The sequence below is a fragment of the Cydia pomonella genome, chromosome 20, assembly GCF_033807575.1.
Source record: "Cydia pomonella isolate Wapato2018A chromosome 20, ilCydPomo1, whole genome shotgun sequence".
In the NCBI taxonomy this organism is placed as follows: Eukaryota; Metazoa; Arthropoda; class Insecta; order Lepidoptera; family Tortricidae; genus Cydia; species Cydia pomonella.
The window spans coordinates 4,250,494-4,269,413 of record NC_084722.1 but is presented as its reverse complement, the minus strand read 5'-3'; the positions used below and the strand labels follow the sequence as shown (position 1 = coordinate 4,269,413).

Here is an 18,920-nt window from a genome sequence, read left to right as displayed (position 1 = left end):
AACCGAAATAAAGAAAGACGCCATTATTAAAGCATGTTTTCACTGTAGGTTCTAGCAAAACGATACATCACTGATACTGATAAACTTCTTGTAAATCAATCAACTATCAAATATCAAGCCTAAACGTTTATGAAAAGTCTAAGGTCAATTGCACTCGGACTGGTTCCACAGAGAACTAGTCGACAGTGCACTTTGCAACGGGACTTTCTGCGCGAGATCGTTTCCCATTCCCAGGCTCGAGTTGTGCGAGACACTCGAATGATTGATATATTTTATGATGAATCGGTAGGAAGAGAGATCTAAGAAGATAACGTTAATAAATCGATAAGTCAACTGAAAGTGAAAGATAAGAGAACTCAGAGAACACAAATTACGTTTCTAATAAGATTCTTAAATTAGAAATAAAAATTCCTAAAAGGCTGTTTCATAAGAACTCTTTCGTGAAATGGATAATACTGAGGAATCAATTAGGAATTAAAACGATATTCCGTCATAGCAATCTAATCAACGAAATCAAAATAAATACGATAAGGTAATTTGCGACATAAGACAACCTTGTTGATAAGAAGGTTGGAATTACCTGAATATGTAATCGATGAGTTTTAACAACTATAAGCTGTAACTTTTCAACGTGTAGTAGACTAAAATTACAAAGATGACTATGCAAAGTACTAAAGTACATGGTACTTATTTGGTTCACTACTTATATAAATGCATAAATGCGCATATATGCGCCGAAACCTAAAACAGACAGATGGGACAGCTATCCTGGATTAACATAAATGTTTTTTTTGCCTATGGTAACTTGTAGGAGTGACAGAGGGGTGTCAGTTAAGCCACTTCCACGGAAACTGTCGCGGCCTGACTTAAGGCCATATAATAAACAATGATCCCAATAACTTTTTATTGACAGTGCTCATGCTCAAAACGACAATCCCGATTTCATGCTCAACGCTCTTGATAATAAGGATGACCACTACTTAACCTACGCTATGTCACACCCAATTTACGACATTAAATGTGATTGAGCAGAAATGTCAGCTAATGAAACTAAACTAAAAATAAATGAAGAACGGTACTTTGCTGCTAGAAAACAACATATTCGAATTTTAAGTGGTAGTTATTTTTAATTAAGTACATTGCTAAATTTCTGCAGGTAATATTAAAGATTTATAAGTACCTATTGGAGGTTTTTTTTTACTTGTTCACTTGTACCAGAAGAATGGAATAAACTAATGGCTTTATAAGAGGTAGATCCCACGAACCCCGTTTTCTCCGCCATTGTGAAACATTTCCTAAAACCGAACCGACAAATAAAATCCATATAATTTTGCCCACAAGATTTCAATCGGTTGAGAAATGCGACCCGGGGAGAAGAACAGCTGAAAGGATTTTTCCCCGAGTTGAATCGATGCCGCTGTTCCTGCGCTTTATGATCTCTCATTCAATAACCATCAAGGCACGAACTGCATCCACGTGCCCTCACTTGGATTCGCGCGTTTTACCTTTACCATGATTGGCACGCGACAGACCGTCCTTTCTAGGCCGTGGCGGGTCGACCACCTTAGTTCTATTGGCATGTAAGTTCAGGGCTATATCTATTTTATATGGTCAGGGTGCGTAGCCAACATGCTAATCGTATCGCTCCGTAGCGAACAAAATGCAACTTAACTGTCGGACTGTCACTGTCACATTAATAATTATGGAAGATAGAGAGTCTCTATCTTCCATAATTATTAATGTGACAGTGACAGTCCGTAGAGAGGTACATTGCCATTCGTTGTCTTAGCGCAAGCGATTGTCATCTTGGCAAGGCACCCTCAGGGCCTGTCTAAGGTGACAATCAAAACGCTTCGTAGCGATTGATACGCCGTAGGTAATTTGAAAATTGCGTTAAATCTATGTGACATCCTAGGCAAATGGTTTGTCTGTGATTTGAAATTTGAATACGAATTAACTGAAGCCATTTTGTAAGGAATTGATAACCAGCTCATTTGAGATTTGAAAGATTTCTCCATTCATCATGGTTATGGATATTTTTGCTCGCTCCATAAATAGAATATTAACCATAGACAACAGACAAGCTTCCATATCGGCAGCGGGCGACCTCCCGCGGCCACGGCTGGCCGTTCACCCTGTATCCGTGTCACTACTGCGTTTAAAAACAAACTATCAAATCAAAAAAGGAATTGCCATTTTGGACTCACTCGAGACGTATAAAGATCGAGATTGATTTTAAATTGCCTGAGAACTTAATGCAAAACGGTAAAAAGCTTAGTTTGTTCCTTTTTTGAATGATCGCGTCCAAAGTGGCATTCCTAGCGATTCGTTCCTATTGGTTGATTTTCGCGCGCTTTTACGTTTTGTTTACAAGCTTTAAAATAACCTGTTTTTATCTCTTGTTAAGTTTTCATTCAACATCGATCAATGTCCCTTGTGTGAGTGAAGGTTACACATACGTATATGACTTATCGCGATGGCGTTATCTTGCTATTGTAAATGATTTAAATAATAACTTGATAAATGTCGGCCTTGGGCGTGTCGAATTGTTGAGTGCGCGTTTGTATTACCGTTAGCGCATATCCAATCCATACAGTTTCCATTGTTATTATTCAAATATCAACCTTACATCTCACGTCCCTACTAATTAACCTACTTAAAATTTTTGGTAAAAGGGGTTTGCTGGGGTAATTTCGAATGCAGGCATCGCTTACTGAAGTATTTTATTTATTGTTGCCACATTAAAGTGCTTCTAGTTTAGTAGATATTAGCCATTCACAAGATTATCCGGCTTTCGGAATTACCCCAGCAAACCCCTTTAAAAATGAAATAGAATGAACCTTACAATGGTATTTCGACTATCAACTGCCTTTGGTATTTTGGCCAGAACGTACTGGCGTTGGCATTAGAAACCGTATAATGATTTCAGTAGTCTATATATCTATCTATAAGATATATTCCGAAGCCTTATGTCGCCCAAAAACTTGAAAAAGTACTATTTAAAAAGCCGATTATGATGAATAAATTTGTTTTTGTGCCATCTGACTTTCAAAAGGGTTCTATACGGAAACGACTAGTCGAGTTTAAGGTTTTAAACTTTTTTACTTACTATTTAAAGTTAAGTTTTTGTTAAAAACTACTTACCTAGTGCCGCACCCACTTGCATGTTTTGGACACCGTTACTCGAACGACTGGCAGGATAGGGAACGAAACATCAAATTAGCGATTATTGTCGTTGGTCACGCACGCATCCCCTTCATGCTATATAGTGTGGGTTCCAGGCATTGTTTTGAAAGTTAAATTAATAATATCTATGCCCAATATGGCCCCTTTTAACAAGAAGAATTCCGACGGAAAATAGTCACCACACTATGTTTCAAATTCTGGATTTCGATTGAAGTTTTGAGGCGCTCCAATTTGGGCATTTTCAACAAATTTGACATTTACAATCTACAAGGATGTTCAAAATTATACAAAATACAGATGAATTTTATATCAATTTGTAGTTTATGTCTTTCTCAACCAACCAAACGAATCTTAACGTCAAAACGGGTACTTGAGATTTGGAACTACAGAGACGAACAAGCTTGACGATTCAATATCTCTTGCTGATCAAAAGTCACCAGCCTTCAAGGCTGGATTATTCTCACAAGGCTAATTTCACAGCACCTACACACCAGCTATTGTACTTACTGTACGATACCCACACTGTAGATGGTACAAACCTTTTACATCATTGTATGCAAATGCAATTTTTGCATCACGTTATGGTAGCGGACGTAGGTACGAGCTCCTTTAGGTCGTATGCAGTGCGATGCTTCGGGTATAAATATAGGAAACTATATATATATATATATATATATAGTCCTCCTCATCGTGTTCGATGACGGCGACCCCAAATAAACACATTATGGACGTTGTCTAGCATGAGCCCTAATGTGGCTGGCCAGGCCGAACTTGCTCTTAAATACTCTATTGCACGCGTGACAATAAAGTTGGCCAGCTGCGTTGAACGTGTACACGTAGGAGGGCTTAGGTCTCTCTTTCCGTAACTGGCGTTTTATGTCTAGGCTAGTGAGGCGGTTATCTTCGAATGTTTTGACACCGTTATGGATGGTAGAACGCCAAGAAGACCTCCTTCCAGCAAGCTCCTCCCAACGCTCAGGGTCGATGGCGCAAGCGATCAGATGCCGTTTGAGCACTATACTTAGTTGATATAGGGGCTAGTTTCCGATTCGCCGGATTCTTGTTTCGTCGGATTCATGTTTCGTCGGATTCTTGTTTCAAAATCAGTTAGGTAAAAAAGCGTGTGATTATATTTTATTACTTATTCTATAAATTATTATTTTATTTTTGTTGCACAATAGGACATAACTACAACTACCTTAAAAGCGGTTCGATTCATATTTTCAAGGAAACGGCCTAATTTTATTTAATATATTTCCATAGTTTTGTTTGATTTTCTGTAAGTGAAATATTCCGGCGAAACAAGAATCCCGCAAATCGGGAACTAATCGATATTTGGGTACCAGAAATATTCGAAGGCCAGCCGGAGTTGGGATGGTTTGGTGTATTCCCAATTTCCCATCTGTCCCTGCCCCACGTGACCACCGCCATACAAGAGGCGGGCACAGATAGGAATGATTTGTATGTAGCGCCTATTCCCATCTGTGCCCGGGAATACACCGATGGTGTTCCTTTTTATGGGTTCGAAATAAATCTCAACTGTTTGAAAATAAGGCCAGCTGGTGGGAATAATGTTTTACGGACCCTCTGCTACTGATAAGTAGATGGATACAGTCCACAGCTAAGCTTCGTGCATTTTCAAGATGAAGACGCGTCATCCATCTACCGAGATGATGTTCCGGTAAGAGGAAAGAGGACGGCCGATTCTTCATACAAACGTAGTCCCCATTTTCCTCTCTGGATATTGACATTATGGAAAATATTGTTACATAATTTGATGTATATTAACCATAGCTATAGGCCCCTATGTTTGACATTTTTAATTTTTTTGATTATTACCAGTGATCGGAACTGTGGGAGTAAAACTTTAACAAAACTTGTTAAGCGGACATAAAATAGTGCATACAGCCCTAAAAATATTCATGTCCATAGGGATAGATATTCGAATATTTTTAAGACAATAAGCACTCTTTTTACGTCCGCTTGATAAGTTTTGTTAAAGTTTTACTCCCATAGTTCCGATCACTGATTATTATAAAAATTAGGAGCGAAAAACAGATCTCATACGAAATGTTAAATGCTTCTAACTGCTATACTAATTAATAACTCGAAAAATTCAAACGTAGGTGCATAGCCGTGGTGGATATACAACAAATTGTGTCAAAATATTTTAAAATAATGTTAATATAAAGAGAGGAAAATGAGGACTACGTTTGTATGAAAAGACAATTTCGCGCGGGTCCTTCACTTTCGGCTCAAAATTCCTTGAAACTCGTGCGCAGTTCTGTAAAGAATGAAGAAATCTGCACACTTTCTGCTCTTACATCTTGATTTTTTTAACCAGGAACATGCCGTTTGTTAAAAATGTAGACATTACCAAGTTTACGAACACGAATTTTGCATGTGCATTCTTTGGTTTACCACTAATTCAATAACTTTACATATAGTATCCTAAGGGCATCCGCTAGTTGGCGCGGTTGCACGGGGCGGGTGAGCGGGCACAGCAACGCTGACGCGGACGCTTGTGATTGATTTGACCTACAATGGCACCCGCGTGAGTGCGCCCGCGAAGTGAAACCGCGCACCCGTACGTACCTATATACATTTTTTTGTACATATTCCACAATCTATTTTGAACTTTTTTTGTGAAACTAAGGGTTCCAAATTCAAAAATAAAACAACTGTTTCGGTGTCTCAGGAGGATAGGTATATACTAGACAGTGCCTAGGTACCTATAATATAAGTATTAAATTTTTATTTTAAAAGTATAACTCATTTATGCTACCTGGTTTGTATGAATAAGTGACATAGTTATACATTTTTTTTTACAATCCATAACTCAGTATTGATCTCTATTCAAATACAATACAGATTATAACATTAGAAATTAAATAAATAAATAAATATAGTTTTACAATCATTCATAACCCCCTTTTGATCCCATTCGTCCTTGAATGTGAACACAAAGAACATTAAAACGCTATCTATGTTAGTAACAAATGAACAAAGCAATAAAATAAAGAATAAAAAGCCCCTAGGTGTACCCTATTAGCATAGGACAGGGGAGCGTCCGTTGGGGGACTGCCCACTAGGGTTGGCAGACATCAATATCCTGATTTAAATTCTATTTTTTTTATTAAAAAAAAAACAAACGATCACCTCCCCCTTTTTGAAGTCGATTAAAATGACTTGTCTATGTTTAACCATAGTCTAAGCTGATGGATATAAAATTTACTGTAAATAATAATTTAACTTATGCTTGCTTGAGGACACCCAGTACTTATACCTACTTTAATTGGTACTTTTGTAGTTCAATCCTTAGTTTAACAGCACATACTACTTAACAGTCTTAAACTGGAAAAGTCGGTGTAAAAGCAACCACAAGAAATTTGAAATAATTTCCAAGAAGGAATTAGCTATTCACTATGTCAGCTCGTAAAGGTTCTCTTTTTCTTCAAAAACTGATGAAAAGTTTTATTTTGCGTTTCATCAAAAGTCTAAAGTTGTATTTTTTATTTCTATCAAATTACTTTGCTACAAGATTCACAAGAGGACAAAGTAATTTGATGCATTTTTGAGTTGTTTTTGTTTCTTCGTCTCGTGTTGGCTGGTTGAATGACTTTTTCTTTTAATTACAAGGTCATTTGAAATTGATTTGTAATGTTTGACAGTTAGTATTTTCCTCGTGTTGTTGTTTTTGCATTTCACTCAGTGGCTTGAAACCCTCGGAAGCTTAAGATTCCACTTTTGGAACAACTCGCTTCGCTCGTGGTCCAATTCTGTTATCAAACCTACCATGACGATTTTTGTCTACAAACTCGTGTCTGTTTGTCTGTCTAATACGTATATAGTTCGTGTCATCCACGATGACGCGCAGATTTGTATTTAATAACATGACAATAAGAGTTAAGGCTCGCGTCGACGTGAATGACACGATATCCACTTTAGAATTTACTATAATTTTTTGCCTGACGTAGTCGTCATATTAGATAGTCCTGACTCCTGACGCTTGGTAACCCTAGTAGACTAAATTGACATAGGAAGGGTAATTGAAATTTAAATGCATTTTGCGTTTCGATCGCTGCATTTATTTTGCTGGTATGAAACCTATTACGTTTGACAGATTTTTAACTCTATTGTCTTTGAAATAAGGCATATTTTGAATCAATTAATATGAGAATCAATAGTTCAATAGCACACTACTTACTTTATTATTATTATTATTATTATTATTTTTTTTTTTTTTTTTATTCATAATAATTCATATTATATGTCACAATATTATTTAAAATTAATTATTTACAAAACATGATTTGTAATATTTTACATAATAATAAAAAAATAAAATTAATATTAAATCTAAGTTTTTAGGTACTTGTTTTGTACTCTAAAAACTCATTAAAGCTATAAAAAGTGTGCTCGATAAGCCATTTTTTCAGTTGCATTTTAAAATTAATTAATGACGGCGCATTCGTGACATGACCCGGCAGTCGGTTGTACACAGTCGGCCCCATCACGTGCGTTAATTTCGCTGACTTAGCTAACCTATGCTGAACACCCAAGAGTTTGTGGGCGTTCCGCAAGTTACGACCGTGGACGTCAGCTCCTCTCGCGTATTCATTAAGGTGACATCGCACATAGACGGCCACTTGGTATATCACCATGGAGGGCAGCGTGAGTATCTGGAGGTCCTTGAAGAGCGGTTTTGCAGATGTACTTTGTCCTACCTGCACAATCGCTCGGATGGCTCTTTTTTGCACTCGGAAGACACGCTCCCATTCGGCAGCGCGGCCCCACAGCTCCACGCCGTATTGGAGGATCGAGTGCACAGTGGCAAAATAGCAAGACCTTACCACATCCCTGGACACCACCCTTGCCAGGCGTCGCAATGCGAAGCAAGCACTTGCATTTAGGGAAATTAACTTAGGCCAAAATCTTCAAATCAGCTTTTACTTAAAATGGATTAGTTACGGTATACAACATACGGTAACTAGAATACCTAGACGTTTTGAATAAATTAGTACTTAAGTTATAATGTTTTTGAATACTAAAGCTTATATAATCGTCTAGGATTAAACTTATTGAAGAACTTAGTTAAGTTAGACCTAAATCGATTACTGAGTAATCCGTGTTTAAGTAACGATTTATTTAAAATGAATTATTATTTTAAATAACATGTTTTATTGAAGGTGTCTTGATAAAGTGAGAAGATAATTAAAAAGTTGTTATATTCGTTGCAATCACGTCATATCTCTGTAAATTAACAGACATTCGTCGTGATATAAATGCTCGAAAATAGCACTAACAATAAATTCTGGACACGACTGCTATTCTCAAAAGTGCATGGTCAGATATTTTTGATGTCTACGTTACACGTAGTGCCTTGTCATGTTTTGGATTGTTTTGGTAGATATTGCGTCTTTTCGTTGTATTTGGTTGCTTGTATTCATTTACCTAGTGGTATATATTTAATATTTATGTCGTGGCTAGATCATCGATTTTGATAATTTCATAATGTGTCATCTTGGAATTGATCGGTTCAAGATATGGTTATGTTAATATAAGTTTGGTTATTTCGTAATGTCGCCAACGGATCATTTCACGAATGATTGATAGCCACATCATGAAATGATCAATACTGAGATCTGGTTACGAGATATTTCGAATCTCTTCTATGTTAATGTCATATAAATTTGCTTTAATCGTTATCTTATCGAACATGTGGAATAATGAACTAAAACATCAACTGATAATCCATCTATTTATAGACAAACTGTGTACCAACACCGACATTACCGACGCTAATTCGAACCGCGAGCCGTTGATACAAAAAACTTACTCGACAACGAACGAACGAAACATGATATAAAAAGTGTTCAAGATGATGAAATTCAAATCGCTATTCCGTAGAGGACCAAGCCAAGGGAAGCAAGAGCCGGCACTAAAAGGCGCTCCATCTGTATCAAGTCTTGATTCGAAGCATCATAAGGTCGCTCCTACGCGTGATAAGACTTTAAAGATCTTCGGATCTAAAGAGAAGCTGCATAAGGCGCATAAGAAGAATTTAGGGAATAATAATGCGGTAGTAGAAGAGGGGGAGGGAGAGTTTGAAGATGCGCGGGGACCGTATGATAGCGCCGAGGAGCTGTTGCGGGGCTCGCAGGAGTGCGTGAGCTTGCCGGTGATGCTGAATGCGGAAATGCCGGGCTTCCAGGAGGTGGAGCTGCGACCAAGAATACCGTCTGAGGTATGCTTTATTATTTTACGTATTTAGGCCTTGGTCTCCGGTTGAGAGGCTGATTGTGTGAGCCGCATTTGAGAGCAGCCAATGCTATCAAACTGATGTAAGTTGACGGACAGTCAGACGTAGTAGGTACTACCTATTAGGTACTCTTTGACTAACCAGCACAGTTGAAACTCGACACATTACGATTATAGACATGCTTTTTCTATTTTGTTTTCCCATAACAGAAAAAGTGCGTAGCATAGGTACAGTGAGCTGCGAAATTGCATAGAGAAATTATGAATGAATTCATTGATAAAGTCGCCATGCACTTCTCCGGCTAATTGTACAGCGTCAACCGGAGACCAAGGCCTTAAAACTGAGTTTTAAAGTCATATTCAACTTAGTTTACCATTCCTCCATTGAATATTGACGCATTTTTGTATATTCCTTGTTGTTCTAACTACATATATCTGTCCAATTAGGCATCGCTAGCATCAGGCGCTCGAGAACTGGAAACTCTTCGCCGCGAACTAGAAGCGAGCGTCATGGAACGGGCTCAACTACAATCGAGGATCGACGAGCTGGTCGAAAGATGCAGCGAGACAGAACGGCTACGCTGCCAGCTGGAAAGGCTCAAGGTGAGACACCTATCCGAGTATACACAGGTATGAACTAGAGGCAAGAATCATGGAACGTGCTCAACTCCAAGCCATGATCGATGAGCTGGTCGAAAGATGCAGCGAGACAGAACGGCTACGCTCTCAACTGCAAAGGCTTAAGGTGAGAAAGTTAATATCCTTAATACAATATAATCGCTTGATCGAGAAAACTTGTTACAAGCGTCATGGAACATGCTGAACTCCAAGCAAGGATCGACAAGTTGGTCGAAAGATGCAACGAGAAGAACGGCTACGCACCCAGATGGAAAGACTCAAGGTGAGAGAATTATCGAGATAAGAATATTAAAGGTGCAAGTTTAGGTATTGCAGCTGAGATATTGGGATGTTACTGTGCTAACCTCAAATTCTCAACAGGAGAACCGATGTAAGTGTATCTAAGTGAGGACCAATGAGCTGGTAGAGAGACTAGGAGATGCAGCGAGACATCCTACACTGTCAGCATAGGTCTGGTGGCATGGATGTCACATGCAATCCTTTAGAAATACCATGCCGACGCTCCAATAAATCCTTTTTAGGTTAACCCTCTACTGTAGATTGACAAAACCTTTGCATTTTATAAGTTTCCTACATTTAGTTTACATCGTTTAAAACTTAGGTACTTTATTTCCAGATGGCAGAAGCGGAGCGGGAAGCGGCGCTGGAGCGTTTAGCGGACGAGAACGGTGCGTTGCGCGCGCGACTGCGTGGCGTGGCACACTCTCCGCTGTCCGACAGCGAGAAGAGGCAACTTCTGTTAGCGCCGGCGCCGAGGAGGATGCACTCTTCGGCGCCTGCGTCTATCGCTCTCGCACACAACGTAAGTGGAAAAGGAATGTTCGACCAGAGGCCAAAGTTTAGCTTCCTGCCATTCAAATTCAAATAGACACGTTCGTAAGCGACGCCCTGATGGAATTCTGTAAAACCTTCAAAGATAATAATAAGCGAATGCGAATCTACACATCACTTTTCCTCATATTTGCTCTAAATATTCGGATTTCACTGTAAAACATCTTTTGCATTCGTTTTATAAACATCGGAATTCTGTTGCGGAATAACATCCTTCACCGGCCAGAAGGCACGCTTCTTTGAATAACGGCGTAAATACGCACACAGTCATATACAAGACTTGACAGGAAAAGGTTTCATATAAATTGATTCTAGCAAAATGAAGCTGCCTGGAATTTAAATGGTACCTTAATTTCAGTGCCGACAAATTTGTGATGAGACGACAAAAAAGTTTCAAAATGCTGCCCATCCCGTTGCCCAAAATGCCTATTGATGGTGTCGGTCAAAAGACAGTCAGCATTGGGTGTTTACAATATTTCCATAGTGTCCTGTTTTTGGATTATTTCGGCAGTGGCTAAGTATTGATTTGACCACGCCATGATCTGAGGATGTTTTTGTCTCAGGGTGAGGGCGATAGCGGGGATGCGAGCACACCCGAATGGGACAAACATTCGTCTTCCTCGCTCAGTGAGGTGTCGGTCGCCTGCCTTCAAGATCGCATTCTGCAGATGGAAGAGCACCACTATAGGTAAGTTGAAAAGTGTAAACCATCTGCCGAATCTTAAGATCCCGAATCATATGTGACCGAAACCGGCAAAACGTCCCACTTAGCAGGTTATTCGTATAGAGATACAAGCAAATCTCGTCCTTATGGCAAGCGACAAAGTCGGGCGTTTTGCCGGTTTCGGTTACATATTTAGCATTTGTTTCTAGTCATTATGTAGAAACTTGAGATTTGACTTCGCTTTTTGTAATTGTTAGGGTTCGAGTTTTTTGTAACAAAACTCCGGTCCTTTCTAGAGACACCTTATTTTTTGCAACAGAAATTTTAGTAATTTAATACCGATATACTTATGTCTCTATTACTTAAATAAAAATAACACGTTCCATTCACACCTCAAAACTAACTCTAAACTCCGCTTAAAGACTTTGAAGTCCTTTGAATACAGAGCCTGTGAAAACTTAGTCGTCTTCTTCTAGTTTGGACTTATAATCCTCATAGTTCTTATCAAGTCTATTTGGGTAGCATTCTGACAACCTTCTAATAGTTAAAACTTTTCATTTCAGTACAAGCGAAGAGCTCCAAGCGACACTAGCCGAGCTAGCCGATCTACAGACTCAGTTGGCTGACGCACACGCTGACAACGAGCGGCTGGCCGACGAGAAGCAAGTGCTGCTCGAGTCGCTGTGTCGGCAGACTGAGAAGTTAGAGGACAGTCGCACTAAGGTACGAACATACAAGAGGGACACTAGCCGAGCTAGCCGATCTACAGACTCAGTTGGCTGACGCACACGCTGACAACGAGCGGCTGGCCGACGAGAAGCAAGTGCTGCTCGAGTCGCTGTGTCGGCAGACTGAGAAGTTAGAGGACAGTCGCACTAAGGTACGAACATACAAGAGGGACACTAGCCGAGCTAGCCGATCTACAGACTCAGTTGGCTGACGCACACGCTGACAACGAGCGGCTGGCCGACGAGAAGCAAGTGCTGCTCGAGTCGCTGTGTCGGCAGACTGAGAAGTTAGAGGACAGTCGCACTAAGGTACGAACATACAAGAGGGACACTAGCCGAGCTAGCCAACCTACAGACTCAGTTGGCTGACGCACACGCTGACAACGAGCGGCTGGCCGACGAGAAGCAAGTGCTGCTCGAGTCGCTGTGTCGGCAGACTGAGAAGTTAGAGGACAGTCGCACTAAGGTACGAACATACAAGAGGGACACTAGCCGAGCTAGCCGACCTACAGACTCAGTTGGCTGACGCACACGCTGACAACGAGCGGCTGGCCGACGAGAAGCAAGTTCTGCTCGAGTCGCTGTGTCGGCAGACTGAGAAGTTAGAGGACAGTCGCACTAAGGTACGAACATACAAGAGGGACACTAGCCGAGCTAGCCGACCTACAGACTCAGTTGGCTGACGCACACGCTGACAACGAGCGGCTGGCCGACGAGAAGCAAGTGCTGCTCGAGTCGCTGTGTCGGCAGACTGAGAAGTTAGAGGACAGTCGCACTAAGGTACGAACATACAAGAGGGACACTAGCGGAGCTAGCCGACCTACAGACTCAGTTGGCTGACGCACACGCTGACAACGAGCGGCTGGCCGACGAGAAGCAAGTGCTGCTCGAGTCGCTGTGTCGGCAGACTGAGAAGTTAGAGGACAGTCGCACTAAGGTACGAACATACAAGAGGGACACTAGTCGAGCTAGCCGACCTACAGACTCAGTTGGCTGACGCACACGCCGACAACCGATCCTTATTCTTTCACTGATATGTGTTAAATTTGTTAAATATCAAAAAGTGGCGCCATCTTACCGGGCATCGGTTAAAGGTTTCGCCATCGCTCGAAACGATGCCGCCATACCTTTGGCCTTAGATCTATTATATGGCGCCGCTTTTTGACACTTAACTAATATAAACACATCAGTGAAAAAATAAGGATTGTCAAATTTCGTTCTAAAAGTTTTAATCATGTGTCGAAAGATTTCTTTGACAATCCACCTCTATTTCAAATTCTCTTTGATATATTTTATGATTGCATGTAGAGAAGCGCTGGTGGTCTAGCGGTAAGAGGGTTCAAACCCCGGCTCGGTACCAATGAGTTTTTCGGAACTTATGTACGAAATATCATTTGATATTTACCAGTCGCTTTACGGTGAAGGAAAACATCGTGGAGAAACAGGAATAATCCCAATAAAGCCTAGTTTACCCTCTGGGTTGGAAGGTCAGATGCCAGTCGCTCTCGTAAAAACTACGCCAATTCTTGGGATTAGTTGCCAAGCGGACCCCAAGCTCCCATGAGCCGTGGCAAAAATGACGGGCCAACTCGAGAAAATTGATGATGATGTATGCTAGTTTTAGGCTATTAATGTATGATACAATAGTTGTCTAAAAAGGATAAAAATGAAGATTTTTCATTTCATTTTAAAAAGAAAAGTACAAATTGGTTAATAACCTGATATCCACTTTTTAGGTGGACACTCTTCAGGAAATGCTGCTTCGCGAAGGCGTGGAACCAGAGGCACTGGTTTCTGGAGACACCGACCAACAGCTGCTGGCAGTTCTCAAGGTATCTCGAAGTTCATGGTTTTATTTATTATCTCAAATAAGTCTTCTTCTACCTATAGCGTTATCCCGTCCTTTGCTAGAGTCCGCTATCCTTCCTTTTCTTCCGCTTGCCTTCCTCCACTTGGCGCGATCCTGGGCGTTCTCTCCTGTGAGCCCATTCAGATTCTTATTACACAACATTCGATTGCACCGCCGTGTGGTGTCGGTGTCTTAGAATAGCACCACCCCATCTCGTCCCGTGGGTGTCGTAAAAGGTGACTAAGGGAAACCGACGTATGGGCAGCAGCGTTCGTCGAGTAGTGTTATCAACATCTACTGCGGTCCCAACTCGCACAACCAACCTAAAATATCAAAACTTTAAATATTTCGCAACACAAAAAACAAATCTCAACCACCAACTCCAGGGCCCATGGCCGCCCGTACTCAATGCGGGGACCATGGGTCCATCAAAGTTCAATCACTAAAACAACGCCGGGTCTCTAAACTGAGCATCACCATTGCTTCTTGACTGATGGTGATGCCGGACCCGGCATCGCATAAATCAAAACAGCCTTTCGAAATGTCACCGCGGACACAGGGTCGCCCGTATCATTAGCGAGGGCCCTGTGTCTTCAATCGACACTATAAAACCTTTAAAAAAAACATTCGATTGCATTACAAATTACATTCATGCCAATTTATATGAATCTATATTGAGATCGTCAATAATAAATTCTAATAATGACTAAAAATAACATCATAATCCAGATAGCAACAATTATTAAATGCAAAAATAAATTATACAGTTATGCGCATTTACGCTCATATCTGCTTTGACGACATCGAGCCATCGCTTTATTGATCTGCCGTGGGGTCGGGAGCCGTCAAAGGTTAGGTGAAGCCATAGGCATTTAAAATCAGTGTTACCAACAAAGTTTGTTTAATACTAATTTTGAAATTGTTATGAACGATAAATCATTAATTTCGATTAGATTTGTAATTCCTTTGATAACTTTAAAAACTTCCAGATTAAAATTCCACTTTTTGGGATAATTTTGAAACTCCCAGATTAAAATTCCACTTTTTGAGATAATTTTGAAACTCCCAGATTAAGATTCCAATTTTTGAGATAATTTTGAAACTCCCAGATTAAGATTCCACTTTTTGAGATAAATTTGAAACTCCCAGATTAAAATTCCACTTTTTGAGATAATTGAAACTCCCAGATTAAGATTCCACTTTTTGAGATAATTTTGAAACTCCCAGATTAAGATTCCAATTTTTGAGATAATTTTGAAACTCCCAGATTAAGATTCCACTTTTTGAGATAAATTTGAAACTCCCTGATTAAGATTCCACTTTTTGAGCCATTAACTACGCTTGTGGTAAATTTTTGTGTCGCTAGGTTTCCTGTAACAAAAAAACGAAATAACTTTATTATTATCTCGTCCAGGGATCGGAACCGGTTTTTTGCAAAAACATCGAAATAACCATATATTTCGGTTTATTTTATACTCTAAATGTAGGACTCAGTTGTGTTTTCAGATAACGACTTCGTATTATTAGATTGCCTAATTAGAAATGAAGTAATTAACAAAGAACGAAAAAATACCGTTTTCGTTCCCATACAAAAAATACCGGTTTCCGATCCCTGATCTCGTCAGGTGCCAAGCAAAGCTCGCTAATTATTACCACAAGTTCATAGCCATAATTGACGACCGGTCTGGCCTTGTGGGTAGTGACCCTGCCTACGAAGCTGATGGTCCCGGGTTCAAATCCTGGTAAGGGCATGTATTCGTGTGATGAGCATGGATATTTGTTCCTGAGTCATGGGTGTTTTCTATGTATTTAAGTATTTATAAATATTTATATATTATATATATTGTTGTCTAAGTACCCTCAACACAAGCCTTATTGAGCTTACTGTGGGACTTAGTCAATTTGTGTAATAATGTCCTATAATATGTATGTATGTATAATGAACCATATTACTACTGAAATAAGGTTGATTTTTGTTTAATTATTTTTTTGTAATTAGTGAGTTTTGCTTATCACCTGACGATATATGACGCACTGTAAATGTCAAAAGAGCCAAAAGGACCTCTCAATTTCTTAATAGCTCCACGCAGAAGAACGAATAAATTAATATTATAGGGACATTCTTACGCAAATGAACTAAGTCCCGCGGTAAGCAAAGAAGGTTTGTATTATGTGTACTCAGAAAACGATTTATATAATATATAATACTTAAATACATAGAAAACATCCATGACTCACGAACAAATACAGGACCATCGGCTTCATAGGCAGGGTCACTACCCACTATGCCAAGGGCCAATTTCTCGAACGGTATTAGTCTAATATTACTAGTGTGTTACCATGGTAGCCCGACGATACGACGTGACAGTTGGTGGACTAATAATATTAGTCTAATATTACTAGTGTGTTACCATGGTAGCCCGACGATACGACGTGACAGTTGGTGGACTAATAATATTAGTCTAATACCGTTCGAGGAATGGGCCCCTGACCGGTATGACGGTTTCCAGGTGTCCCAGGAAGAGCGTAGGCTGCTAATCACCAAGCAAGAGCAGCTAGAAGCAGAACTAGCAGAGACCAAGACGTCTTTGGACGAGAAAACCAAAGAGAACGAATCGCTCGCTGAAAGAGTCAGGTAAGTTATATTGCGTTTGATTGACGTATTTTTGACCATTTTGCTGGAAATCAATGTTCTTACAATATATGCTTTGACTATATACTCTGAATCTTTAGGTACAATTTGTACATTTTCGGGTAGTTATAATATTGATTGGTTATCCAACCAAATACAAAACCTCCTGGATCTGTCACTGAACGACCTGACTTTAACCTACATTATTGGATCATGTAATATTTTCATCTACACTGAACTGGCTTAAGGGTCACATTTTGTTTATTTTTATTTAAATACCTAAAGATACAGAGTATAATTAACCACTAAAGTACGGACTCTAAGCACAAAGAATTTCGTATATTGACCTGCCATCTGCCGGCCACTGTGCGACCGGAACAGCAAAATACCGTAGGGTCTCGCCACCGAGGATGCGAGATTCTCGAAATGATTTTATCGAATCCGATGCTCAGTGGCGCTTGTGTTTACGTTGTTTCGGTCACATGGACAAACTGGTTTCTCGTATACGAGCCGCCCGCAGGCAGTTGTGCTAACAAATTAGTTACCAAAATTATAACAGATGGTACTCGGCTCTTGGAGTATATTTAAGTATGAACAAAGAGAATTTGAAATAGAGGTGGATTGTCAAAGTAAACTTTGTCGCCACAGTAAATGTACTGCCATCTCGAAACACATGATTAAAACTTTTAGAACGCCGTTTGAATTCGATCCTTATTCTTTCACTGATATAATGTGTTGAATTTGTTAAATATCAAAAAGTTCGCCACCTAAATGTATTTTTCATTATAACTTTTACAAGTTCTGACTAGGAACCTATTTCTTGCATACGCTGTACGACAATTTTTTGTTCATATATGTATGAACGTGCGATAAAGATAGGAACAGGGTCAATGTACGAAATTATTCTTGTATCGCATGCTATTTTAGTTTATTTACTGCCCGCGTAGCTAACATGGCAATCGTTAACGCTCCGTAGCGTAGCGTAGTCATCCTCTCTATCACTTTTCCATGTAAGAGCGACAATGACAGTTGCGTTTCGTTCGCTACGGAGCGTTAACGAATGGCATGTTGGCTACGCGAGCTAGTCTGTAGTAACATGGTATTTCGACGTCCACAATTTTCAAGGTCATTCACGTTGGAAGTGATCTCATCTGTTGTTTTCCTGCTATTAGTATTTTAACTCAAAAACTGCCACTAAAAACATCTTCTCGGTCCATTGCTTCTGACGAGGAAAAAGTGACCGAAAAACTTTAGTAAGGATGACATTGAATGATGTTAGAATTTGTTATTAAGGCGCTCTTATAGACAGATTTTAGTTTTTTGAGGGGGTGAAGCAGACGAAGTGGTAAAGCAGGCAGGCGGGCGCCCCGCGCGCCGCGCTCGCAGCAAGCCTACGTCCTTATTCTGACGCCATCCGTATTCTGGTTTGTTAGTTCTGGGATCTTTTCCGGAAATTTATATTGATTATGATTTAAACTTAATGAAATTAAAAATTTGATAATTATATATAATACTAGAGTATACCGCGGCAAATTGAGAACCTAGTAAAATGATACCAAATCGTTTTGTGTCGAAATAATATTACTTACTAATTCAGACAAAAGTTACAACTGTCTGCTTTAAATCATATATAGATACCTATTCAAAACTTAGTTGACCTTAAAAATGCAATAGAAGTCAATTTCGGGCAAGTAGTGAAAAAAGGAAGAATACTAGCAAAGCTAAGTAATTTGTGGAAGTGAACGTAAAAAGGTAGCATGTTTTTGCTGGTATTGAGATAACTGAAAACATAAGCATAAGGTATGCACAAGCATATGTAGCTCCAAAAAGTAGATAAATTATGCTATCTTCTCTAAAAAGAACCATGACTCTAACTGTAACGACTATTTCTATATTATTTTTTGAATTGACGACAATGAAGACGATTATAAATTTTAAATGCAAAAGTCGAGAAAACTGCTATTATTATTTATTATTTAAAGTTTATAATGGCAAAATTGCACTTATACTACTACTACTACTTCGAAGTTATATAGTAATGAGTATAATTGACTGACTTTAATTAATGTCTAATAAAGAATCAGTCTGTTGTCTGTCTACTCTGTCTGTAATCAAATATTACAAGTATAT

At 39.5% G+C, this 18,920-nt stretch overlaps 1 protein-coding gene across 1 annotated transcript in view; it reads left to right on the top strand.

The window, feature by feature from the left end:
- Window positions 1-18,920, top strand: part of LOC133529098 (uncharacterized) — a 57,728-nt gene that overhangs the window by 8,121 nt on the left and 30,687 nt on the right. Inside the window, exons 4-10 of the mRNA XM_061866718.1 lie at window positions 9,097-9,433; window positions 9,895-10,050; window positions 10,703-10,888; window positions 11,481-11,605; window positions 12,145-12,304; window positions 14,046-14,141; window positions 16,669-16,793. Of these exons, the coding sequence (XP_061722702.1) occupies window positions 9,097-9,433; window positions 9,895-10,050; window positions 10,703-10,888; window positions 11,481-11,605; window positions 12,145-12,304; window positions 14,046-14,141; window positions 16,669-16,793 (1,185 nt within the window). The remainder of the gene's footprint in view (window positions 1-9,096; window positions 9,434-9,894; window positions 10,051-10,702; window positions 10,889-11,480; window positions 11,606-12,144; window positions 12,305-14,045; window positions 14,142-16,668; window positions 16,794-18,920) is intronic.